This window comes from Poecile atricapillus, chromosome 2, assembly GCF_030490865.1.
Source record: "Poecile atricapillus isolate bPoeAtr1 chromosome 2, bPoeAtr1.hap1, whole genome shotgun sequence".
In the NCBI taxonomy this organism is placed as follows: domain Eukaryota; kingdom Metazoa; phylum Chordata; class Aves; order Passeriformes; family Paridae; genus Poecile; species Poecile atricapillus.
In genome coordinates, this window is record NC_081250.1 from 807,706 (window position 1) to 833,756 (window position 26,051).

General features: G+C 54.8%; 2 protein-coding genes across 4 annotated transcripts in view; both read right to left on the minus strand.

Annotated features, from left to right (window-relative positions):
- SCAP (SREBF chaperone) overlaps positions 1–7,226 on the minus strand; it is a 50,704-nt gene extending 43,478 nt beyond the window's left edge. For 2 of the 3 annotated variants that reach the window (XM_058831480.1, XM_058831478.1), the window contains exon 1: positions 7,033–7,226. The gene's annotated coding sequence lies outside the window, so the exon portion shown is untranslated. The remainder of the gene's footprint in view (positions 1–7,032) is intronic. The other variant, XM_058831479.1, reaches the window with a different exon arrangement.
- Positions 7,227–10,897: 3,671 nt separating this feature from the next.
- Positions 10,898–26,051, minus strand: ELP6 (elongator acetyltransferase complex subunit 6). Its single transcript, XM_058831527.1, has 7 exons — positions 25,958–26,051; positions 22,196–22,274; positions 20,680–20,750; positions 15,357–15,484; positions 14,404–14,596; positions 12,814–12,960; positions 10,898–12,332 (listed from the first exon to the last, which is right to left on the minus strand). The coding sequence occupies exons 1-7, from the start codon at positions 26,009–26,011 to the stop codon at positions 12,204–12,206; spliced, it is 801 nt and encodes a 266-aa protein (XP_058687510.1). The 5' UTR covers positions 26,012–26,051; the 3' UTR covers positions 10,898–12,203.

Below are 26,051 nucleotides of genomic sequence, written 5' to 3' on the forward strand. Positions count from 1 at the left end.
TGTGTGTTAGGAATGAAGAACAGAGTGGAACCAGGATGTAAATCCATCCTCACACGTGCTAAGTGCTACACACAGCACATTCCTGCTCTTCCTCCTCACCCCACAGGGGACCCCAGGAGAGCTGGGAAAGGTTCTGAGAAGCTCGAGGATGTCCAAAGGCAGAGCAGCTTGGGAAGGCTTTTCCAGCTGGAGCAGATTTTATCAGTCAGTGCACACGGGCAGCCCTAGGAAGGCAGGAAAGGGCTGTCTCTTTTATCCCGGGATAACTCAGCATCAAACCAGCTCCAGAGTGGCAGCTGAAAATAACCAGAGCTAATCCAGGGCAATCTCCCCAGGATGCTGTCCCTGTCACATGGGTCACACAGCCAGCGGATAAATCTCGGGAAGAGCGAGCCATGAGGCTGAGCAAAGGCAGGATCCCTGTGGCTCCAGGAGCTGGGATTTTCCCCAGTGCTCCAGGAGCCCAGCGGTGCTGGCTGCAGTGCCCACCAGGCTGCTGTGGCTCCTGGGCACACTCAGGGACCAGCCAGGGAGCCAGCCCTGGCAAATGTCCTTATGCAATGCATCCCACGTGATCCCTTTGGAATCATCTCCTCCGTTCTGTTTATCGATGCAGCCGCTCCACAAGTGGCTGGGGAATCACTTTCTCCTAAAAATACCAGAGCCTGATGCAACACCGTGGTGCAGTTACATCTGAGAGCATCCCCACAAAGCCCAGAGGTGCAATGGCAGCGTGCCCCTCTCCTGGCCAGTGCCAGGCACACACACCAGGGACTCCACTGATCCTTCACTCTGGGCTGGGGCATTGTGAAAACAGCTCTTCCCTTTCTACTACAGGTAGTATTTCTACTCATGCCCTTTTTTAATCCTCTCTACCAGACCAGGGTCAACATCTCAGCCCAAGCCTCTTGTTTGGAGTATAAAATAGGCAAAATGCTTTTGGATTATCTGCCGGGGCTTGTGCAAAGTCTTGGGGTCCAACAGCAGCAGGACATGGAGCTGCTGGAGTGAGTCCAGAAGAGAGGGATGGAGCCCCTCTGCCCTGGATCCCAGCTGGGAGAGCTGGGAATGTTCCCCTGGAGAGGAGAAGCTCCAGGGAGAGCTCAGAGCCCCTTGCAGGGCCTGAAGGGGCTCCAGGAGAGCTGGAGAGGGACTGGGGACAAGGGATGGAGGGACAGGACACAGGGAATGGCTCCCAGTGCCAGAGGGCAGGGATGGATGGGATATTGGGCAGGAATTGTTCCCTGTGAGGGTGGAGAGGCCCTGGAAGGGAAGAAGCTGTGGCTGCTCAATCCTTGGAAGTGCCCAAGGCCAGGCTGGACGTGGCTCAGAGCTGGGCTAGTGGGAGGTGTCCCTGCCCATGGCAGGGAATGGAACAAGATGGGCTTTATGGTCCCATCCAACCCAAACCATGACTCTCTGGTTCTGTATCATTCCTGAAACAGCAGCTTGGTCTGATCTGTGCCATTTCCGAGGTTTCCAGCACTGCTCATACTCTGAACAAGCAACGAAGAGCCCAGGCCACCCTCACTGCCCACCACAGCCCGTGAGTGAGCCAGGCTGCAGCTGAAGCCCTGGGCACACCCATGAGAGCTCAGAGCACCAAGGGCAGCCCTGCCTGCCCTGAAGGACACTCCTCATCCTCCCTCCTCCACTGCTTCAGCCCAGGAAAAGGGACCCAGAGCTCAGCAACAGCTCGGCAGCAGGGACAGGTCAGAGTGACAGCCAGGACACAGCGCTGGACTCTGGGGGCTCTGCCTCATGCTGCTCGCTCAGAGCCTAACGAGCTTTGCTCAAATGCTTCCCAACAGATGTTTATCCAATTTGCTCTCAAGCAGTCTGAGAAATGTCTGCAGGTCCCAGGTGTCAGACAGGGCTTGGTAATGTTTTCCCTGCTATTTAACCCCTTCTGCTCCCCGTGGGCACAGACAGCCCCAGCAGTGGGATTTGGAACCATGGAATTGCTGAGGCTGGAAAAGCCTGCAGAGTCCAGGGAGTCCAACGGCTCCCACAGCGCTGCCAAGGCCACCACCACCAATCTTCACACTCAGATTTTCACCTCCCCCTTCCCACGTACACAGGAGCTCACCTGGTTCCCTTAATTAGGGATTACAGCTCAGCAGTTATCCTCATGCCTGCAGCTGGCTATTTTCACTTGAATCCCAGCCTCACCACTGTCCTGCCTCATCACCAGCCCATTCTGAGCCATGCTGAATTGCTCAAACCCTTTTCTTGCTCCTGCTTTATGCACAGTCTGTTCTGCCACCTCAGTGATGAGTGAGACCCCAGTGCCCCTCTCAGTACAGCCAGGCCCACTCACAAGGGTGTCACTGCTGCTCTGAATACATTTATTATTTAACCATGATTTTATCCATCAGGGACTAGCACCTCCTCAGGCTTTGGGTTTGTTTTAATTGCACCTACTCAAGATTCTTACTTGGATAAAAATCAAACCTTAGAGGATTCATGACCACAGCTGCTTTTCTGCAGCCAGAAACAGCCCTGGTTATCTTATCCTAGGAAGAGCAAACTCAATTTGCCAAGGAGTACCTGTGGCAAAGCAGCACCAGCTATTCTGCACTCCTGTACCCTGCCAGGTGCTTTTCAGCCATTTCCCACTTGCTGCAGGATTTTGGGATGACTACTACTCCCCATTCTCCTTGTCCCACTCTTTCACCCACACCAACTGCTCGCTCTCCTCTGGGCTTTAAAAACATCACCGACTTTCCACGGCTCAAAAGACGCCTCCTAAAGCTTTTCAGGTCTTTTTTAGTCCGTGCTTTGAGCACACAGACAGAAATACCTCCCTGAAATGACAGCTTGCAAAGCTGCTCTTCCTTTTTGTAGCCTGGCACTGCCACCAGTTGCTCACCAAGAGTCAAAAGGTGCTGAACACTCCAGTTTTGGGGATGCCAGACATTAAGCTTTCCTCTCAGTTCTTTCCTTTACCTTCTCACCATGAGGGCATTCCCAGAATAACTGCAAGTCCCTCAATGTCCTCTGACAGTCAGGTTTGACTTTTATTTTAATCCTCCCTTTGTGGCCTTGCTGCTCTTCAAATGAGGAACGGAAACACCTCTGGCTTTGAATAACCCTCACTGCAGGAGTGCTGAAAGCAACGATAAATCAGCACTTCAGTGATTTCTGCCCAGCTCCAGCTCTGCTTTTGTCAGGCAAAGTTCACCTGGGAAGCACCAGGAGCCATTCACCATCCCAACACAGCCAGTGGAGATTCACCCTCTTCCTCAGTTACCTTTCAGCTCAGCAAACCAGGATCTGAGCTGAGCACAACTCCTTCCCTGCTTCTTTCTCTAGGGCTGGAGCTCCCCTCCTGCAGAGGACACATTTTCTGGCTCGAGACTCTCCTTCACAACAGGAATCAGCATCGATGGTTAGTGATCAATATTAGGAAACAAAACCCAAACCAACCAGTTTAATGCAGGCAAACACATTCTGTCTGTGTGGTTTGGTGTTTATTTCTGAAATAGACAAATTCAAAATTCAAATTCGTGTCTGAATACCTGAACTGCACCTTCTCTGAAACTCTTTTTTTAAAGGATGTGCCACGACAGATGCTTCCATGCTTCACTCCAGGGTTTGACAGAGCAGGGACAGGTAAAGAGGACAGAAACACCTTGAGGAGTGCCCAGGATTGGCAAACATGGTCTGTGGAAGGAATTGCAGCTCCTCTCCCAGCCCACTCCAGCCCTGGCTTATAAAATCACACTTAACAGCACAAGTGCTGGGTGAAAGTTTTTTCAGGGATCCTCTGCTAAACTTCATCACAGCAACTTAACGAAAACCACTTCTGAATTTGTGCAGAATTCAGCAAACAGGTTAATTAAGATTATTTAGGTATTTTAGATATTATAAGCATGCTGCAGTGACTCTGCCCAGGGCACCCAGCAATGGGGCTGGAGTGCTGGCAGGAGGCAGCTGAGGGATGGCATTCACGTGGCTCCTGAAGCACCAGTGTCACTGTGGAGACACGGACAGCCACAGCACAGGGAAATCAGCATCATTTTGCTGGCCCCAGGAACAGACAGCAGCTTCCCAAAACCCTTCCCCAGTAAAACACATCCACAAAAACCCTCTGAGCACAATTCTGCATTTTCCAAACCCATAGTCCATATGGGGCTCATTTCCCTCCTAGAAGAAAATCCCTCCAAAAACCCCCTCAGAAATATCTTTTGAGTACCATTAAACACCCCTGCAGCAAAGCCCAGCTATCACTGGCAGCAGTTTCCTGACTTACTGTAATTAGAGCTCGGTCAAACGAAGTTTATCCGTTAGGCACTATCATTTCCCTGAAAAATACGTTGTGGAAACATAAACCAGGAGTCTTCCCATTTCAGAGGGAGGGCTGGGGGTGCTGCAGCAGTCAGGTTCCTATTTTAATGAAGGCTTTCCAAAACTTGTGGATTTGGCAGGAAACCAGAAGTGTGCCCTTGGCTCTCTGGGGAACACGTTCCCTTTTCCAGCCAGAGATCCAGCGGTGTTTCCACTCTGGAATTCTGGAAGCTCTGGCTGTCAGGCATTACCAGGGATCCCCTCACAGGCAGCATGTGAAGGATGGCAACAGGGAGACAAAGCCCAGAATTCTGATCATTTATCCATGAAATCAAAAGCAAACCTTTAGACATAACCCTCAGCAAGTGTTCCCCTGCACAGCTCCCTCAGGAACCAGCCCCAAAGCTTTGATCAGGACAGTTCCCAGGCTTCACCAGTCTGCACTCCCAGATCTTTGGGGCAAGTGAAGGGCCCCGAGGGACACAGCACCCGTAAGGTGATGCACCTGCCTGGGATTGGTTTTCCCCAGGTCCTGGGTCACAGCAGAACACTGGGAAAGGCTGAACACACCCACTGCCAGGGCTCCCAGCCCCAAGCAGGAGCCTTGGCCATCTCCAGCAGCACACAGAACTAAACATTTGCCTTTCTAATCATCACCAATTCGGAAGCCAGGCTCAGGAAATCACTGCACTCTTTCTTCCAGATGGAGAAACGACCCCAAAATTCCTCTGTGAGGCAGCAAGTCTGACTCAGACATTGTCTTTGGTAAACAAACCAACTATTATTCCTTTATCACAATGCTCCATACAAGATTAATTCAGATTTAAGAACTGCAACCCTGCTTCCCTCCCCACTGCCCACCACGCTCTCACTCCAGCTGAAATCACTCTTTTCCTGGGAGGAGAACTTTACTTTTTCCCAGTTATGCCAAATGGCTGTTCTGAGCCACTGGGGCTGGGTCTTCACCCGAGGACATGAATGAAAAGATTCCCTCCACGACAGCCACCCTCAATTCCCTGTTCTGGGTATCTTGGATGCGAGCAGTAACAGTCCCAGACACACAGACAGCAGCTGCACCACCACGGAGCTGCTCAGTGCTCCTTAAGCCTTTCTTTCTCACCTTTAATGCACTGCACAAGGGGGAGAAAGGGATTCAAAGGAATTACAATCACAGATATTAGAGCCAGGGAATGCCTGGAGAGCTGCTCCTCCACCTCCCAAGCTCCTTGTGCCGAGTGCCCCCGGCAGCACAGGGGACTGTGTCCCATCCCCATCCAGAGCTCCCTACAGGTCTCTTGTGAGAGGGGAGAAGGTGCCTGCAGCAGCTGCCTGGCCTGGAAAGGATTCCCAGGACTCAGGATCTGCTGGAAGTGCTGTGCTGCTGCTCCTCACCTACTACAGGCAGGTAAAGCTATTTTTGTTCCTCGAGCTGTACCTGTTCTACTTTTTAAATTCTCATCAGAGAGGGGAAAAAAATAGGAGTTTTTGGTTCATAAATGATCCAAACTGACGCCAGACAGGCCCAGCAACCCCCTGACTGAAAATAGTGTTGAGTAACTCAGTGAGAGCCTGACTAATTCATTCATCATAGGATTCTGACACTTAAAATACTATTTTAATGCTCCTGAGACAAACCCTGATTGTTCTTGGCTCTTCTGGGATGTTGTATTTCAGTCATGATTGGAAAAATAAACCATGCCAAGTTGTACCTGGAAACAAGGAGCTGTGTCACACGTTCATCCCGAGGTGTTTTCCCCTCTTCCCAATCCCAGCCAGCTAATCTCCTTTCTGCATTACACAACAGCTCGTGTAATCCCAAATTTACCACCCTAGTCCTGCCCTCACAGCTCTGGTTTCACAGAGAGGGAGCTCACGCCTCATCTCTGCCCCTTGAATGAAAAGAAACTTGGTTTGCCTTTCAACAACCCGGAAAAACACGTGGATGCTGCATTCAGGAAATTCTGGCACTAAGGCCAAAATCTTTCCGGAGTCCTTTCCTCGGGGTTCTCCCAAACACAGCGCCAGAACTGCCTCAGCATTCCAAAAGCTCCTCGCTCATTATATTAAAGATAATGTAAAGATGTTCATTCTGACTCGCATGAGGAAGTCGACTCTCAGATTTTGACCAAATCCCGAAGTTTAGCTTGATTCAGGGGGCAAGATAAGTGCTGAGAGCACACAGGCAGGTGCCCAGAGAAGCAGAGCAGCGAATCCGTGTGTGGTTCTGAAGTGCTCCGTGACCTGTACCAAACCTCCCTGAGTATTTCATCCCCTGACCCATCCTTCCCTTGACATATTTCATCCATTTAATCCTTTCCCGTAAAACATTTTCCCCTGATCCTGCAGCAGACGTGATCAACCCCTTCTCTCCTGTTCCCTTTGCACCTTTGATGCCCCCAAACTTTCTCCATGGCTGTGGATTCCCGAATATGGAGCAGATTCCACAGGCAGGTGATTATCCCCAGGGATAATCGTGCAGACCCCAGAGAACCACGGCACCCACAAACCCCAGCGAATAAAACACTGCACATTCCATCGTTCCCTTTAGTTATTCCCTACCGATTCTACCCAGAACAGAGAGGGGGGATGTGGGGGTGGCGGGGGGGGGTCCCTGAGGGGAAGGCGAGCGCTCCGGGCCCCACCGTGAGGGGGACTGAGGGGAAACTGAGGCAGGGCAGGGGTGCTGAGGGGTTATTTCCGTACCGGATCGCGCTGCTCCCGCCCGGCCCGCTCCCTTCTCACCTCACCGGGAAGCGGCTCCTTCCTCACCTCCGCCCTTTGACCTCCCGGCAGCCGCGGCTCTCGTGCTTCGTCGTTGAGAGGTTGGGGCTTCGGGCCTTTTTTTTTTGGTTTTTTTTTTTTTAATGTAGGATGTAGTGGGGTTTATTAGCCTAAACCCGCGTTAATCCCGGGTTTTTTCCGCCCGTTCCCGGCCCGGTTTCTCCCACCCCCTCCCGCCCTCCCCCCGCTGCCGCCGCCGCCGGGCCCCGACCGCGCGCGCGCAGCGCCGCACGTCGGCCACACCCCCCGCCGTCAGCGTGACCACGCCCACAGCGCTCAGGCCATGCCCCAAAGAGAGCAGTCAGTCCCCACTATGGGCTTTATTTGAATGGCCACGCCCACACCGCGCGCGCCGCGGGTTTATTTGCATAACCACGCCCCTGCCGGTCTGACCACGCCCCCGGTCCCGGGCCGCGCCCCCGGAAGTGGCGGGGAGCACGTGGAGCGGGGAAAGGGCGGCCGCGGAAAGAGCACCGGGGATCGGGGGCACAGCGCAGCCGGCCCCTGCTCCGGGCATGGCGGCAACGTGCGGTGGAAGTCCCGAGTATCCCGGGAGCGACAGGGGGAGTTGGTGGCGGGGATTGGGCATGAGGAGCCCTGGAACATCCCGGAGCAGAGCACATCGGGAGGGATGGCTCCTTGCGGGAGCCCCTGCTCGGTGCAGGGGACAGGGCTGACTGATTCCCGGGAACAGGAGTGGGCCAGGCACTGAGAGCACTGGGCACATGGCAAGGGACAAGCGGTACCCAAAGGCCAAGGGACCTTTCCTTTTCCCCCGGCAATGCCCCTGCTCTCCTGCCAGCACGGCGCTGGCACGGGGTGGATCCTAGGAAACACATTCCCTGCTCCTCCATCTCGAGGGGCTGAGCACCCCAAAAGAGCCTTTCCAGGGCCCTTCTTCATGCTGTCCGACTCTGAGGTTTACAAACAGTCCCTGCTGCCTGCAGCTTTCCCCAGTAAAACACATCCCCTTCTCCCAGGGACCTGCACCCCTATCCCACCACCCCAGCCTGGGTGGGACCTCCCCTGCCTGCAGCTCCCTCTGAGCCCACAGCAATGGAGAGCTGAGCCCTCAGGTGGGATCTCCCCTGCCTGCAGCTCCCTCTGAGCCCACAGGAACAGAGAGCTGAGCCCTCAGGTGGGATCCCCCCTGCCTGCAGCTCCCTCTGAGCCCACAGGAACAGAGAGCTGAGCCCTCAGGTGGGATCTCCCCTGCCTGCAGCTCCCTCTGAGCCCACAGCAATGGAGAGCTGAGCCCTCAGGTGGGATCTCCCCTGCCTGCAGCTCCCTCTGAGCCCACAGCAATGGAGAGCTGAGCCCTCAGGTGGGATCTCCCCTGCCTGCAGCTCCCCCCGAGCCCACAGGAACGGAGAGCTGAGCCCTCAGGTGGGATCTCCCCTGCCTGCAGCTCCCTCTGAGCCCACAGGAACGGAGAGCTGAGCCCTCAGGTGGGATCTCCTCTGCCTGCAGCTCCCTCTGAGCCCACAGGAACGGAGAGCTGAGCCCCCAGGTGGGATCTCCCCTGCCTGCAGCTCCCTCTGAGCCCACAGCAATGCAGAGCTGAGCCCTCAGGTGGGATCTCCCCTGCCTGCAGCTCCCTCTGAGCCCACAGGAACGGAGAGCTGAGCCCTCAGGTGGGATTTCCCCTGCCTGCAGCTCCCTCTGAGCCCACAGGAACGGAGAGCTGAGCCCTCAGGTGGGATCTCCCCTGCCTGCAGCTCCCTCTGAGCCCACAGGAACGGAGAGCTGAGCCCCCAGGCCAAGTCCAGCCGATTTCTCGGCGTTGCCCAAGCACACAAACACTGCCGGTGGCAGCGGCCCTGAGCACGCAGCTGGTGGCTGACCCCAGGCAAGGCCACCCTGTGCTGCCACCGATGGCACCATTCCCGACATCCACTCTCCGGCTGCCCTCTCGCAGCGTCAGCGCGATCCTCCATCGCGGCCGTGCCGGTGGCCTTGGCTCAGCACAGCTGCCCCATGGTGTCCTGCTGGCCAAGGCCACAGCTGGACATTGGGAAGGTGGGTTTGCTTCTCTCTGTGACTCAGCAGCCCCCACGGGTTTCCTGTCCCTGTCCAGGCTCACTCCGCTGGGCAGTACAGGCAGAGTGGCTCGTTCCAAGGGCTGGGACCCCACGGAACAGCCCCTGCAGGGGGACATGGGGGCACAGCCCAGGCTGCTCAGCCCCGATCTCGGACCCAAGCACCGCTGAAGGGCAGAAAGAACCGGGCAAAAAGCAGCAGTGATGTCACACAGCGATGGTGTCACACAGCAGTGGTGTCACACAGGGATGGTGTCACACAGCCATGGTGTAACACAGTGATACTGTCACACAACGATGGTGTCACACAGCCATGGTGTCACACAGCCATGGTGTCACACATTGATACTGTCACACAGCGATGGTGTCACACAGCCATGGTGTCACACAGCCATGGTGTCACACAGCCACGGTGTCACACATTGATACTGTCACACAGCCATGGTGTCACACAGGGATGGTGTCACATACTGATGGTGTCACACAGCCATGGTGTCACACATTGATGGTGTCACACATTGATGGTGTCACACAGGGATGGTGTCACACAGCAATAGTGTCACACAGCGATAGTGTCACACAGCGATGGTGTCACACAGGGATGGTGTCACACAGCCATGGTGTCACACAGCCATGGTGTCACACATTGATGGAGTCACACAGCGATGGTGTCACACAGCCATGGTGTCACACACTGATGGAGTCACACAGGGATGGTGTCACACAGGGATGGTGTCACACAGGGATGGTGTCACACAGCCATGGTGTCACACATTGATACTGTCACACAGCCATGGTGTCACACACTGATACTGTCACACAGCCATGGTGTAACACAGTGATACTGTCACACAACGATGGTGTCACACAGCCATGGTGTCACACATTGATACTGTCACACAGCCATGGTGTCACACAGTGATACTGTCACACAACGATGGTGTCACACAGCCATGGTGTCACACATTGATACTGTCACACAGCCATGGTGTAACACAGTGATACTGTCACACAATGATGGTGTCACACAGTAATGTCACACATTGATACTGTCACACAGCCATGGTGTAACACAGTGATACTGTCACACAATGATGGTGTCACACAGTAATGTCACACATTGATACTGTCACACAGCCATGGTGTAACACAGTGATACTGTCACACAATGATGGTGTCACACAGTGATGTCACACAGCCATGGTGTCACACAGCCATGGTGTAACACAGTGATACTGTCACACAATGATGGTGTCACACAGTGATGTCACACAGTGATACTGTCACACAGCCATGGTGTAACACAGCGATACTGTCACACAATGATGGTGTCACACAGTGATGTCACACAGCCATGGTGTCACACAGTGACCCCGCCCATCCCCAGAGACGGAGGCAGAGCCTGGGAGGCAGGCTTCGGGATGTCTCCAAGGACAATCACACAGATATCACTCCAATTATACACCACTCTGTGCCCGTCACAGCTGCAGTGCCAGCAGCTCCCAGTCCTCTCATCCTCCCTTTGCACTCTGTGACAGTGCATTGACCCCTGGGCACTGCCACCACCCCAGGACAGCAGCACTGGGCACTGCCACTTCCACCCAGGGGACACCAGGGACGAGTGGTCCTGTAGCACACCCATGGCCTGACTCCCTCCACAATCCCTGGAGCCCTGGGCTGCCACTGATCAGCAGCCACAGCCCTGAGCATGCCAGGGCTCCCAAAACTCTGACTCAAAGGAACGTTCCCAAACCAGCACGGGACGGTCACTGAGCCTACACAGAGCATCAGGAATGTGTGCTGCTGCCAAGGCTGCTATCCCAGCTCCGGAGCTGCAAGGACCTGGCAGGTTGCTCTGGACTCTCACAAGCGCATGGGATGTTTTTATCTCCCAGGATAAATGGGATATCCCAGCAGGAGCGTGGACCAGGAGACCTGGAAATCCCTGCTCTCAGGATTGCCCTTACAGCCACGAGGAAGGGCTCTCCACATCCAGGCTTGGGAGATGCCCATTCCTGATCCCTGCCAAGGAGCAGGCAGGGAGCAGTTCCCACCCAGAGATCTGCAGTTACTTAATCACAGTACCCTTATCTCACAAAAATTACAGATTATTATTTTACAAAAATGCTTCAGCACAGGCAGGTCATGTAGCTGCTAGTCAGGGTTTGGGGTGAGGAAGCAGTGGCTGAGACAGGCTCCCAGAGGGGTTTACCCAAGCACAAAGCCCAGGATGAGCTCGGGCAGCCTCAGGGGATAAACCAGGGCAGCGCCCAGGTCTCAGCACAGCCAGGCAAGGGGCTGTACATGGAGCCATGCATTTACCAACTGCTGGGAGCTGGGAGCTGGCCAATCTCTGCCAGCCAGAGCTGGGAGCAGGGAGAGGATTGCGCCAGGCTCCCTGCTCCACCCGCTGTGTGTCATCTCCCCCGTCCCCGTGCTCTTCGTGCAGCGCCTGGCACTGCCGTGCCCAACACAGCGGAAAAGGTGAGGCCGGGCACACCCAGCCCGCGGGGCACCTCCTGCCTGTATTTACACGATCTAAGGGCCATTCCTGCAAGTTCTTGCTCCCTTTCTTGGCCTGAGTGTGTTGGGAACAGGGTGGGAGGACAAAGGGATGCAGCAGGCTCCAGGCAGGCTGATCCCACCTTGGCACCGCTTCCAGGTGAGTGTGAGCTTCCCAGCCGGGTCAGTTTGCTGTGCTGCTGCTGAGAGGTGCTGCTGCTGCTCTGCAGAGGCAGGGACTGCCATTCCCGGGCTCTGAGCTGCCACAGTGTCACAGGATGGCATTGTCACAGGACGGCAGTGCCACAGGATGGCACTGTCACAGGATGGCATTGTCACAGGACCACAGTGTCACAGGATGGCAGTGCCACAGGACCACAGTGACACAGGATGGCAGTGCCACAGGACCACAGTGACACAGGATGGCATTGCCACAGGACCACAGTGCCACAGGATGGCATTGTCACAGGACCACAGTGTCACAGGATGGCAGTGCCACAGGACCACAGTGACACAGGATGGCAGTGCCACAGGACCACAGTGCCACAGGATGGCATTGTCACAGGACTGCAGTGTCACAGGATGGCATTGTCACAGGACCGCAGCCGACAGCCCCCGTGCGAAAAAGGTGACGTTCCTGTCCTGGATCTTGTACTGGTAGATCTGGACCAGATCCTGCTCCCCCGCCTGCCGCAAGGACAATCTCTTGATTATCTTAATCTGTAAAGGAAAAGGAATAGGAACACTGTTCCTCTGGCTGCCCCACAAGCCTCTGGCTGGCCTGCAGGGAAGGGGGGGTCACTCATAAATAATGCATCAGCAGCTGCCTGTCCCTGTGCCTTTGGTGGCAGCCCCTGATGAGGGATCACACAAGTGCCAGCAGCCTCCCAGCCCTGCAGAGATCACCACAGGCCAGGCTCAGATCCACTGTTTGGGGAAACTTCCCAGGAAAGTTCTCCCTCAGCCTGGGGTGGGAGAAGCCTGCACTGCAGCTGCTGTATAAACCCTGGAGTCCCAGATGGCAGGACATGCTCTGAATATCCCCGCAGAGGGTGAGTGACAGCTGGGTGCTCCAGCAGATCCTGGTGCCCACGGGATTACTCCTTAACCACACTGCAGCCTGGGCTGTTTCCCACAGCCCCGGGGAGTGGTGCAGGTGACAGGGACACGTGCCACCTGTCCACGCTCTGCTGCGCCTCACCTGCCCGTGAACATCCTTGCAGAAGCCGGTGGCCAGCCCCTCTGCCCACAGGATGAGGTCGCTGTGATGACACAGGGCGTTCACAAGCAGTTCATTCTCCTCGTCTTCCGAATCCTCGTTGCTGTGAACCAGCACCACGATGTTCCCCTGGAAAGGGAGCAGCAGGCAGGGATGAGCCCCTGGCTGGGCCTAATCCCTTAGGGGAAGGAGAAGGGGGGTGGTGAGCTTTCACAAACATCCCATCTAAGCTCCAGCTTGGTCTGAATTCCACTGGGAAAATAACCCATGGAGAGGCTGGACATGCCCCAGCCAGAATCCCCCCATCCTCTGGCTGATCCCCAGCATGGGCAGCAGGGGAGGGGGGGGATTCTGCCCCTCTGCCCCACTCAGGTGAGACCACCCTCCAGAGCTGCCTCCAGCTCTGGGGCCCAAATCAGAGGTGTCCCTGCCCACAGCAGACGTGATCTTTAGGGTGCCTTCCAACACAGGCCATTCCATGATACATAAACACTGAAGAGCTCACTGCACATTGTGTACACACACACACATATATGAAATGTGCAGTCTAAAAATACCTCCAGCCTTTGTAAGGAGACAGTGGCTGAACCAGTCTGTCAGGCTGGGCAGATGGCACTGACTGAATTCAGAGCAGGTAAATAAAGAAGTGGCCAAAGGGCTGCAGCAATGCTCACACCCTCACACCTCTGACAGGGAGCAAACACCTCCCCGACTCACTGACTCTATTAACATCCACCTCAAGAGACTCTGCCTCAGCCCATACAAGTCACCAGTGACTTAAAATAACACAAATTCTCAATCAATTAAAATGTACTTTAAAGCATCAGAACACCTCAGACAGAAATAGCAAAGTGTTAGTGTGGTTTGCCATCTTTTTTAGCTCTTTGGAGGTAAATATTCTCTGCAAGCAGATCATCCCCTGTCAGCGCATACAGCCCAACACTCCATGCCATGTGAAGTGCAGGGTGACAACACCCAACAGCATCAGCTCATTCCTCGCTCCTGCAGGGAAGTGCCCAGGGAGGGGACACAACCTGTGATGGCAGAGTTTGGATGTGACTGTCAGCACTTCTGGCTGTGGTGCTCTCAGGAGTCCCCACATCACTGGGAGATCACTGCAGACCATCACCCCCACCTTGGGGACCACCCGCTGGAGAGTGGTGGCAGCTGGACTGGGGTGCCCCCCTAAGGACCCTTCATTTCTGTCCCCTGTGAGACTCACCAGCCCCTCATATGACCCATTTCCACCCCTGCCCTCCCACTCAGAGGTGTGAATCAGGATCTCTGGAGAGCCAGGAGCTCCAAAAAACACTATTTTATACCTCAAATCCCTGTTCATACATCAGAGACACATCAGAGACTCTGGGCAGCATCTCCCAGGAATCCAGCTGAACAGGAGCCTGCTCTCAGGGACCCACACAAGTCCCAAGAGTGGCCCCAGGGCAATGACCTGAACTCCTTGGACAACCACAGCCTTTCCAAAAGCTCATCATGGTCAGAAGGAAAGAGTAAATAAAGGCAGGCTTTGCTCTGGAGGCTCTGTGCACAGGCAGAGCCCCGGGAGAGCAGTACCTTCAGCTGGCAGCACACGGACATGCGGCAGTAGTGGATGAAGTCCAGCACGGCCACCGGTGCAGCCCCCAGGCTCAGCAGGACACTGAGGTCATCCACCAGCAGCACGGGGCCTTTCCAGGAATCACCGGCACTGGGGGCCAGGGACACCCGCACAAAGTCAAACAAGGCTCGGAGGTCAGAGGTGCTCCCGCTGCAGGACATGAAGGAGGTGTCAGGGGCTTGGCACCGTGTGTCCCCCTCCTCACCCACTGACCCAGAGTGGGGGTCACCAGCCTGTCCCCTCCCTGCTGTCCCCACTGCTGTGACAGTCACCTCCTCGCTGCCCTTTACACCTGTGTGTGCTGAAAGCCTCCTGCCCTGCTCCAGGGATCACAGAATGCTTTGGGTGGGAAGGAAACTCGAAGCCTATCCAGTCCCACCCTCTGCCATGGCAGGGGCACCTTCCACTATCCCAGGATGCTCCAAGCCCCGTCCAACCTGGTCCTGGGCACTGCTGGGGAAATGTTTGGCCTTTGCTGAGCTTCCCAGGCGACATGGAGAAAATGACTGAGAATAAACCCAAAAGCCAGCATGGATAAAGCAGCACTGTTCTCTTGGATAAGAATAAAACTCAAAATAATGAAAGAAAGGAATAAACCACTTGGCCGGGATTTTGTTTGACACATACCTGTGGAGTGCTGAAATAAATGTTTTTCTAGACCTGTGACATGCTTGGCAATGAGGATGGGAGTGGAAATTCCCCTACAGTTCTGGAAAGGGGGACAGGATCCCTCCATGAGCAGCAGTGAGGGACAGGCCAGGACACCCAGGGGGATGTGCACAATGATGTGCAGCTGAGTCCTTGGGCCTTGGAGGGGAGCACAAAGGGCAGCAGGAGCCAGTCCTGGACCTTGGGTGGTGCTCTTGGTGGCAGCAGATGTGAGGGGGAAACACTCCATGCTCAGGCTCACCTCAGAAACTGCAGAGGACTGGGCTGCCCTGGCTGCTCCTCCTCCCCAAACAGGAGGTCAAGGCAGGACTTGAGGCCCTCCAGGAAGACAAGCTGTCCCCGCTCCTTGGCAGTTGCCAGACTGACACCCTGGAGAGAGGAAAACATTAGGTTTCAGAGTGAACACTTATGGAAAATGGTGCACACAGAACCACGTGGGTCGACAGCCAAATTTTCATTCTTATTCAGATCAGATCTTATCTAAATGTGCTGATAAAGTCAGTGCTTCAGGGATTAAATGGGCACTTCTGTCACAGTCACTGGTGGCACATTCGCTCTTCTGTACTTTGCCAGGAGGTAACAAAACCACACTGTGACTTGAGGGCTTAAACATCCTGGAATTCCTTCTGCGAAGCCAGCTTGGTGTGCAGATGCAGGGAGAGAAGGGCACGGGCTTCTCCAAGGGCCTGCTGTGAGCAATTCCTTCACCTCCCAGCCTGGGTGGTGAAAGCTTTTGTTTCTCATTATCTCCACATCATTGCTGTGGCAATGAGGGCTCCTGGCACAGCCCACGCAGCTGAGGCTGGCACGGCAGGGCCGGGATGCGGAGAGCGCCGTGGCTGCGCATCCCAACGCTTGCACAACAGCTGGGAGAGAGCAGCCAGGGCTCCCACGGGAAGCAGCCCTGACTCCACTTGGAGGAGGAGGAGGAACAACCACGACAAACGCCTGGGGCTGCGACTCAAACTCAGCTGGATCGGCCCTGCCTGGTGGTGAGGCCACTCTTGAGCCACGTGCTGGCAATGTCCAGCTCCAACAGAGACATCCCACAGCTGCAGTAGACAGCTCCAGCTGGAGATCACGGAATTCTAGAAAGGTTTGGGATGGAGGGATGTTTAAAGATCATCCAGTTCCATCCCTCCACAGGGACACCTTCCACTGGACTAGGCTGTCCCAAGCCCTGTCAAGGGCTGAAGGAGCTGGGGGGCTCAGCCTGGACAAGAGGAGGCTCAGAGGGATCCTTCTCACTCTCCAGTTTATTCTCGAAAAGGGTGGTCAGGCACTGCAAGGGGCTGCCCAGGGCAACAGCGGAGTCACCATCCCCGGGGGGATTTAAAAGCTTTGTGGATTTGGCACAGAGCTGCTGGTGGCCTTGGCAATGCTGGGGGACAGGTGGACTCAATGATCCTTGAGGGCTTTTCCAACCTCAATAATTCCATGATCACGTGCAGTACAATTGTTTCCTGGGGGATTGGACTAGGTGACCTTTTCAGGTGTCTTCCAACCCAAACTGTTCCATGATTATCTTCCCAGGGTCAATTTTGCAGCACTATCACTTTGTAACGTGGATATTAAGAATAATCTGAGGCCTGACTGAACTCCCATCTGCTGGCATCTGTTCCCTGCTTTAAATGGAAGCTGCTTGGACTCCCAACCCTGTGAATCCTGCTACCTGAGAAGAATGCTTCCTCTATTCTCCTTCTACTCAGCTGGGAAGGAACATATGCCTGAATGCTTATTCCCTCTTCCAACTCCCCCTATAAAGCAATAGATTTTTTTTGGGCACTATCCCTCAGTAACAGCTTCAGAAATAGCAGCATTATTGGGCAATTCCAAGCACACACAATGGAAAACATCCTAGCCAAGGACAGCACCACCTTCATGTGGCAGGTGAGGAGCAGGGAACAGCCAGCAAATAAATACCTGCCATGCTATAAAGAAGGGCTGGGCTGCACAGCAGCCTCACAAACCTCATTCCCTCAGGGATTTCTGCAGTCCACGGGACTGGGAACCTGCTGAAATGCTGTGACTAAGTTCACTATTAATATCAGTAATTCAGCAACTGATTTTACCTTTGCTTCAGCCATTTCTTCCTGCATACACAAACTCTGTACCTCAGAAAAGTGTTCCCCCTTTAGAAGGGAACTCAGTGCTGTGACACCAGGGCCTGCCTGGGTGACAGGGAAGGGTCACAGCAGCCAGGGACAGGGTGGCCTGTGTGTCAGACCAGGAATTCAGCCCCTCAGTGCCGTGACATGGAGCCAGCAAGTCCAGCCTCGTTTTCCAACAAGGGAACACGTCCCAGAGACCTGAACTCAGCCACTGCAGTCACCTGCCACAGCAAACCTCTGCCTGTCTCCCTGCTGGCAGCCCACCCAGCGTGACCTCTGGAAGCATCAGACAGCTTGGAAAAGTGGAAGAAGTGCTCAACATGGCCAGTGGCACTTTGCTGAGTGCACAGACAGGGCTGATGTCCCTGCAGGACTGACATCCCCACAGCAGAGCCTCGGCATTGCCCAGCACCCAAACAGCCTGAAAGCTTTCAGCCTGTGCCAGCATCCCGCTCCATTACCCTGGAGCACAGGGACATTATCTCTGGCACGCTGTCAGCCATCGACCCAGCCCAGGAATGCTCCTGCAGCAGCAGCTCAGCTGCTCCTGTCCCTCTGGGGAGCTGCTGGAGCATGGTGCTCCCCGCCCTGCCAGCACTGACAGCCCCTCAAAGCAGAGCTGCTGCTCACTGCTGGCCATTCCATACAGGAAAGCAAAATATTTGAGGGACAGAAGAAGGAATGGAGTGTGCAAAGCAGGGGGAATGAGCTCCATCAGCAAACACAGCTGTGGGACAAAGTGTGGCCATCAGTAATCAGGCCAGGCCACATCCACCAGGCTGTGAGCTCAGAGCAGGGGACAGGAGATGGGCATCAAATGGGGACAAATCTGGTTTCCCTGTAAAACAAAAACTTTGTACAAGTGAGGGAGGGAACACCAGCCTGGCAGGGTGCCCTGGTGCTGTTTGTCCTGATACAGCCCTGCATGTTCTCTACAAGGTCAGAGCCAGGAACATTGAGGGTGCCTTAAAATGAAGTGTGGGTCCTCAGGGAAAGAGGACACAGGCACAAAAAGCCAGGGAAGTTTTTTCCTGCAAGTAAAGATACATCCCTGCACTTAGCTAACACATAAGGAAGTGGTTTGGGACTTGTAACACCTGGCACACTGGGAAAGCAGCAAGTCCCTGGAAGCATCACTTTGCTGTGTATAAATATTCACTTTATCACCACACACCAGTGCTACAAGTGTCACTGTACAATCCACCCTGCCCCAGGAGCCTCCTCCTGGGCCTGGGACTACCCTGCTCCCGACAGAAACTGGGGCATTGCTCAGTTCTGAAGCTCTTCCAAGTGCAGGCTTTCCTAAGGGCATGATCAGAGTCACAGAATCAGAGGCTGGAAAGGTTCTCTGAGTCCATCCAGTCCAGCCATTCCCCCAGCACTGCCAAGGCCACCACTGACCATGTCCCCAAGTGCCACCACCATAGTGTTTTTAAATCCCTCCAGCAACAGGGACTCCACCACGACCCTGGGCAGCTGGGCCAGGGCTGGAGAGGCTTTCTGGTGAAGGAATTTTCCCAATATCCAGCCTGTGAACCCTTGAGATCACCTCCTCTTGTCCTGTCCCTGTTCCCTGGGAGCAGATCCCAACCCCCCTGGCTGTCCCCTCCTGTCAGGGAGTTGTGCAGAGCCAGAAATTCCCCCTCAGCCTCATTTTCTGCAGGCTGAGCCCCTTTCCCAGCTCCACCTCAGCTGCTCCAGCCCCTTCCCAGCTCCATTCCCTGGACACACTCTGTCCTCTACCTGGGGAATGCTAAACTGCCCCCAGGACTGGAGGTGCCTCAGCAGTGCCAGCACAGGGGATGGGCACTGTCCCGGGCCTGTGGCCACACCATTCCTCGTCTCCAGGAAAGATCTACAGTAACAAACTCTTAAGCAAATTTAAGAGTGAAACCACCCTGCCAAGAGCCACCTCTTCTGAATCTGACGTGTTCATCTGTGCAAAGAAGGATTAAAGCAAAGAGAAGATGTGATGGAAACTCGGATATAAATAACTGATGTTGCGACCTCCAGCTCCTCAGAGCCTGGGAGGAATTCACAGCAACTACCACAGGGACACCTATGAAGTTGCAATGCAAGAGTGACTCAGAGCTGAAAGCAGCTCAGCGCTTCTCTGAGCTACGCTTATCACCTCCTTTGTGGCAGCCACCTTTTGTTCAAGTATCAGACAGCAAATCGCCCCCATTTGCATCGCACGTGCGCTGCAGCTAATCCTCATGTTCTCTCCCTCCTCAGCCTCCCAGCCAGGGAGATGTCAGCAGCTCCCATTACACCGGGAAACCTCTGCATTGGGAAACACGCTGACTTCAGGAGCAGGCAAGGATCCTGTGTTTAACAGCTGCATTTCCTCCCCACACCGGTTGCTGTGCCCCATTTCCTGCCCCACTCAGCAAGTTCCCTGCATGATTTCCTCCTCTCTGCACCACAGAGGCCAGGACAGCTCTGTGCTCGTGGAGGGTGGTTCGCTCAGCAGGGGAATCACACCTGGAGTGCCCACCTGTGAGTTACAGCTCTGTGGGGGAACACTGTGTTTGCTCAGCCCACTGCATGTAGCCCGGGCCACTGATCTCCTTTCGAAAGGTAGAAACTGAGCAGTAAATAAAATACAGCTGTTTAGCAGCACCGTGTTTAGAGTGGGGAATACAATACCCGGTTCCTCAGCACTGGGGAGTCTTTATGAGCAGCAGTGCTGCTGGGATTCACGGCAGAACCAGAGGAGGGAGGAACAGTGCAAGTCCTCATCCCTTCAGCCCTGGAAGGTCACCTGCACTTCCCACCTGGAGCATTTCACCTTGGCGTGTTGTGCAGAGAGCTGAGCGAAGCAGTTCGGAGCTCAGACAATTTGCTGACATGCAGAATTGCTCTGCCTGCTTTGTCTCTCTGTTTCCTCATTTCACAGTACACATAATCCTTGCCCAGCTCACCACGGGAAGGAAATCCCTAGGAATTTACCTGTGGCTGCTCACAGAGCTCAAAGGGATGGCTCAGCCCAGAGGCCAAACGAGGCACACAGGTGTCCTTGTGACTCAGCCCTCCATCCCCACAGGAACCAGAGGACAGGGGACAAAGTCACCTCGGCAGCTCCTGCAGGTGTGCAGGGGTCCTGGGAACACTGACAGCACAGCATTTTCCTCTCCAGGAGATTAAGGAACCTCCATCTACCAGTCTGGGCCTGTCTGGGGAACGCTGATCCCCAGAAAACATTTCTAAGCACAAAGCAAGCAGCTGTCCAGCTCTTGGCAGGGCAGAGCCTGTGGGGCACCTCCTAGCCAGGTTTTTGCCCAAAAGTGCTCTTTAACCCCCATCAAAGGAGCAGCAGTCCTGACTGTCCCCATCAGGACCTGGAAACATTTCCTCACACACAGTTCCTGCTCCCCATTTCCATTCCTTCCCACCCAGCAGAAGTGGGGTTAACCTGGACCTGTAATAATGAACCTAGGCCAAGAGACTCACCAGTTTCTGTGCCACGATGTTGTAGTGGCTGAAGGACTGGAGCAGGGCCACAAAGCAAACCTTGCAGCCAGCTGGGGAGGGACAAAAGCACACATTAGCAGTTCCACTCTGCAGCTGACATTATCAAAGCTCATAAATCACAGCAGCCAGGCCACAGGTCTGTCTGGAAGGACCTTGACGTGATGCAGGTCTAGACAGATCCTCCTGTGCTTTCAGTTTTCACCTTTCTAAAGGATATCTGCATTAGGGAAAATGTTAGTTTAAACAGAGAGGGAAAGAAGGAAAAAGATGACTTTAAAAAGTGTAAGGCCCCTTTTCTGCCTCATGCCAGGCCAGCCTGGGACCTCCTGGCCGTGTTTGCTGGTGTTACAGTACAGAGGCCAAGGGCCGGCCATGACACTGAACTACTGAAACCACAGACATGCTAAAAATTCCCATTTTGGCTCTCCCAGGGCAAGTGACCTTGACTGGAAAAACACACAGAACAGGGAATTGTGTCAGACACCTAAATAAAATGTGATTTTGGAACACAGTTTGGGTATGAACATTATCAGTGTTTGTTGGACGTGGATTTCAAGTAGAACAAGTCAGTGCCCCCAGATGAACCTTCAGATGTCCCAGAGGTTTCGGGCAGCAAGTGGACAATGTGCAAACAGGGAATAACTGCAGCCAGGTCCTGGGCTGGAGGGGCAGGTGACAGTCAGCACACCTGTCCTGAGACACACCAATATCCCACAGATGGCAGGGAAGGCTTTTCCCAGGCACACAGGCAGCTCTGGACAGTGACTCCCAGGGCACTGCTGCAGCACAGGACATCAGCAGAGCCCGAGGCAGTGCCTGGCAGGTCTCTCTGAACCATTCACACCGTTACCAGCCCACTTCCCATGGCATTTCCCTCTGCTCCATTAAGTGACACATTTCCAAGCAGGGTAAAGCCCCAGTTGAGGCAGTGGCAGCTCTGGGGGCAGAATGTCCTCATCCCGTGCCCTGCCCAGCACCCTGAGCTCCCTTTCAGGCCTGACAGTACCAGAGTTACTGGGCTGTGCCCGCAGAAAGCTGGAGGAGCCCCTGAGCCCAGCACCTGCTCCACAGGGGCCAGGAGGTTACTCACAGGGAAACTGTTCCCAGAGAAGTAATTATACACCTTGCCAGGCTCTGTTTGCTTCTTGACTCACTCTGAGCTTATCTGTTGCTAATTGATCCTGATATGTGTAATTACATCATAAAAATGGACGCAGGGAGGGAACTGCAGTGAACACCTCCCTGTCAGAGCCCGTGTGATTTACAACCATAACCACAATCCATGATGAAACAAGGTGCAGAATTATGGGAGGTATCCAAGAATACAGAGGAGTCCCACGAACAAGTCAGGACTGGGAGCCATAAATCCTAACCCCAAAGCTTTGGGTTTATCCGAGGTTACCTCACACTCTGCAGAACCTCCCTCTGCTTATGGAGCAACCCTGAGGGAGCCTCTGAGATGTCCCTGCCTCCGAGAGTGCTGCTGCTGACCCACCTCTGAGGTAGAAGGAGAGGAAGTGGTGCACCAGGAAGCTGCCATCTGTCCGGGTGTCTCGCAGCAGTGTGAATTTACCCTGGAAAAGAAGCAGCAAAATAACAGAATAAGGCGAGGGCACAAACTGCTCTCGGTAGACAAGATGTTGGCTCAAGCTACAGGAATTCTGCAGGTCCTGCTCAGAGGAAGAAGTGGACAAGCAGAGTTCCAGCTGCCTGTCTACAAAGGGAAGCCAACACGTCCTCCAGACACAGCCCACGGGGAGGCATCCGAACCACAGCATCGCTAAGGTTGGAAAAGCCCTCTGAGCCCATCAAATCCAACCTTTAAACCAGTTCAACCACTAACCCAGCACTGCCAAGCTCACCACTGAACCCTGTCCCCACATGCCCACCAGCTAAAAACCCTTGTACTCAACTGAGAGCCCAGCTGGACCCCCACGTCTGTGCCCACCCAGTGCCACCCCCTCCCCTGGCAAGAACAGACGTGCAGCACGGTTCCAGTGCCGCCACATCCGGAGCCTCTGGTGCTGGACTCCGTCAGTCAGGGGGGTTCTGGGCAGTTTCCACCTCTCAGCTCTGTGCCCCTCTCCTCCAATTCACAGGGATCTTTCTTCTCCAAGCAGCAAGGGAACAAGAGCCACTACTCCATTCCCAGCCCATTCTCCCCCTGCCACAGCCAGCATTGCTGTGTGTTTAAAATGTCAGCACTGCTAGAGCTGCTGTTCCTCCTGTGCCCAAACAGCCCTCCCTGTCCTCCCTTCTGGGTTTACTTCCAACATGCCACCTTTGGGGTAGAAAACCTTATCACCAAAATGCTGTAGTGCAGCAGAGCTCTCAGCACAAGGTATAAACCTTGTTTTGATCAGGCAGGAAAGCAATTCCGTTCATCAGTGCACACTCATTATTAGCCCCAGCCTCATCAATGTGTTTGTTTCCATTAAAATCTTAGTCAGGATGTTTCTTTAATCAATACACATCATAGATGAGCTGCTTGGAAACACAAAGAACTTATCAAAGTGGGAGTTTTTCTACTCCTAAGAACAGAAAAACCTTTTGCAGCAACAAGCCATCTCCGCACAGGCAATTCCCAAGCCATCCATCAGAACAACCTCCCCAGTGTCCACAGCCTAAAGCAGAGTGAATGGAATGGCAAATATTGAACATGACTGCAGGGAATGCAAAGCAGAGACCAGGGCAGGGAAGCTGCTCTCCCCCAGCCAGAGTGGGAGCTCTTGCCCCCAAAGAAGGGTTATGCCTCAATGGCCACTGCAGTGACAGGGACACTGCCCCAAGACATGTCCTCCATGGATGAGCCTGGAGGAGACTTGTGCTCAAACAGCACAAACCCAGACATTCAGGGGTTTATCTTCTGCCACTCCATCTCCTTCAGCTCCCCTCTTCCCCAGGAGAGGCCTGAGAAGAGCAGGCCAAGCACTGCCCGTGTGCCCTCCCTGCTGGCTGGCTCCCACAGGCTGTGCTGGCACGGTGGGATTGTCACTCCGAGCACACGGCACCTTGCCGTCCCAAAGGCAAAGCCTTCCTGCAGAACCTTCTCCACAAATCCCAGCCTGCTCTGCCCATGCTCTGCCCTCACACTCTCAGTACCTGCAGGCCACGAGGCAGAAGCTGCAGCTGTGTGTTAGGAACACCCAAAGTCCCTCTGCGGGGCAGCAGTGGGTGTGACACCCCAGGGTGACACTGGCAGCAGCTCCTTCCCCCCAGCAGTGCTGGGAAAGTGCAGGGCCCGGCCAGGGAAGGAGAGGGCTGCAAAGTGCTGATGCTGTCACACAGCGGGACACCAAGCCTGGGGAATCCAGCACATTCCAGGGACTGGCTGTGCACAGGGATGGGCTGCACACAGGGATGGGCTGCACACACACATACTCGTCATTTATTACAGCTAAAGCACATTTCACACCCCGAGTACTGCAGGGTCTGCAGTTCCCCCGCTGCAGCATCAGGAGCTCGCTGTGCAGCCAGCCACACCACAGTGACACCAGGACAAGGGAACCTGCAGCGTGCGCTGGGATGGGAAGAGCCCACTCAATCCAAGGGAATTCACCACACAGAGGAGGCCTCGGTCGGCTCCTGCTCTGGCTGCCAAGTCCAAACCCAGGATCTTGAGGCCAAATCTTTTGGTTTTGCTCTGTGGAATTTCCTGTTCGCATCAAGGTGAGCTCCTTGCCTCAGAACCAAGCTCATGGATGAGCACATTCCCACTCATCCCACAGCTTCACCACCAAACACACCTTAGAGCTAAGAACAGGCTGACAAACTCCACCAAGCATTTCTCACTTAGCGTTTCACGTGCATCAAAAACCCAACATCAACCCACAGGAACCACAGGGCTTTGGGACTTTGCACACTCAGACTATCCCTTACTACCACCTCAGCCTCAGCCAACACCTCTCCCAGGACTGCTTTGAGCCTCAGGGGCATCATCCCAAATTCTCCTCAGTATTGTTTCCCCATCAGACCACAACTGCCCCACTCCAGCCTGCCTGACAAGGAATGACCTCAGAAATATCTTCCAGATCAAGGAGAAACCTCCCCTATTCCCATGACAAGCTTGTATTAGGGCATGGGGAGAAACTCAGACTTATAAAACAAATTATCACCCCAAACTTGCTTTTATTATCTAAGCTTGTAACTCTCAGGAAAAACATGGAGTAACATGCAGCACACAGATAATAATAATAATTACTGATGACACCGAGTTGGTAGTGTGGCCAGAGAGAAAGGAAGAGGCATCCAGAGGGACCTGGAGAAGTTGATCAAGTGGGTCCACGGGAACCTCATGAGGTTCAACAATGCCAAGTGCAAGGTGCTGCACCCATGTCAGGACAATCCCCAGAAGCAGCAAAGGCTGGGGGATGGAGGGATGGAGGGATGGATAACAGCCAAGCTGCTCCAGCACTGGAGCCCCTCTGCTCTGGAGCCAGGCTGGGAGAGCTGGGAATGTTCCCCTGGAGAGGAGAAGCTCCAGGGAGAGCTCAGAGCCCCTTGCAGGGCCTGAAGGGGCTCCAGGAGAGCTGGAGAGGGACTGGGGACAAGGGATGGAGGGACAGGACACAGGGAATGGCTCCCAGTGCCAGAGAGCAGGGCTGGATGGGATTTTGGGCAGGAATTGTTCCCTGTGAGGGTGGGCAGGCCCTGGCACAGGTGCCCAGAGCAGCTGTGGCTGCCCCTGGATCCCTGGCAGGACACTGGGGCTGGGAACACTCCGGGAAGGTGGAAGGTGTCCCTGCCCCGGACAGGATAAGCTTCAAGGATCCTTTCAGCCCAAACCACTCTGGGATTCCATGAGTGACATTTTACCTGCACAGCTCTCACAGAGAGCGAGATTGTTTAGTGAAGCGTGACCTCCTTAACACAAAACCTCCCTGGAAAAACTGCATTAATTAATTTAGTGCCTTAAATAAAAAGTATCTCTAGAACATCTCCCCGGCCCGGAGCAGTGTCCTCCAGGGGGTTTAACACCCAGTTCTGTGTTCATTCCCCGCAGGGCAGCACGCACGCACGGACACACCGCGGGAACGGAGCTCGGCCGCTTCTCAGCGGCGGATACCGAAGCCAGAGCCGTGAGGGACGGCGGGGAGCCGGGAACGGGCGAGGGAAGGGCGGAAGGCGGCTCGGCTCCGGGACCGGCCATCGCCACCTCCGCCTGCGGAGGCCGTGCCCCTCCCAGAGTGCCCCGCCGCTCCCGGCGGCCCCGGCCCGTCCCTCCCGCCCTCTCAGCGCCCTCTCAGCGCCCTCTCACCGCGTCCGGGCGCTCCGGGGAGGCCCCGAGCAGCTCGTTCAGCTCCGCGAACATGGCGGGCGGCGCTGAGGGGCCGCGCAGGGCGGGAAGCGCC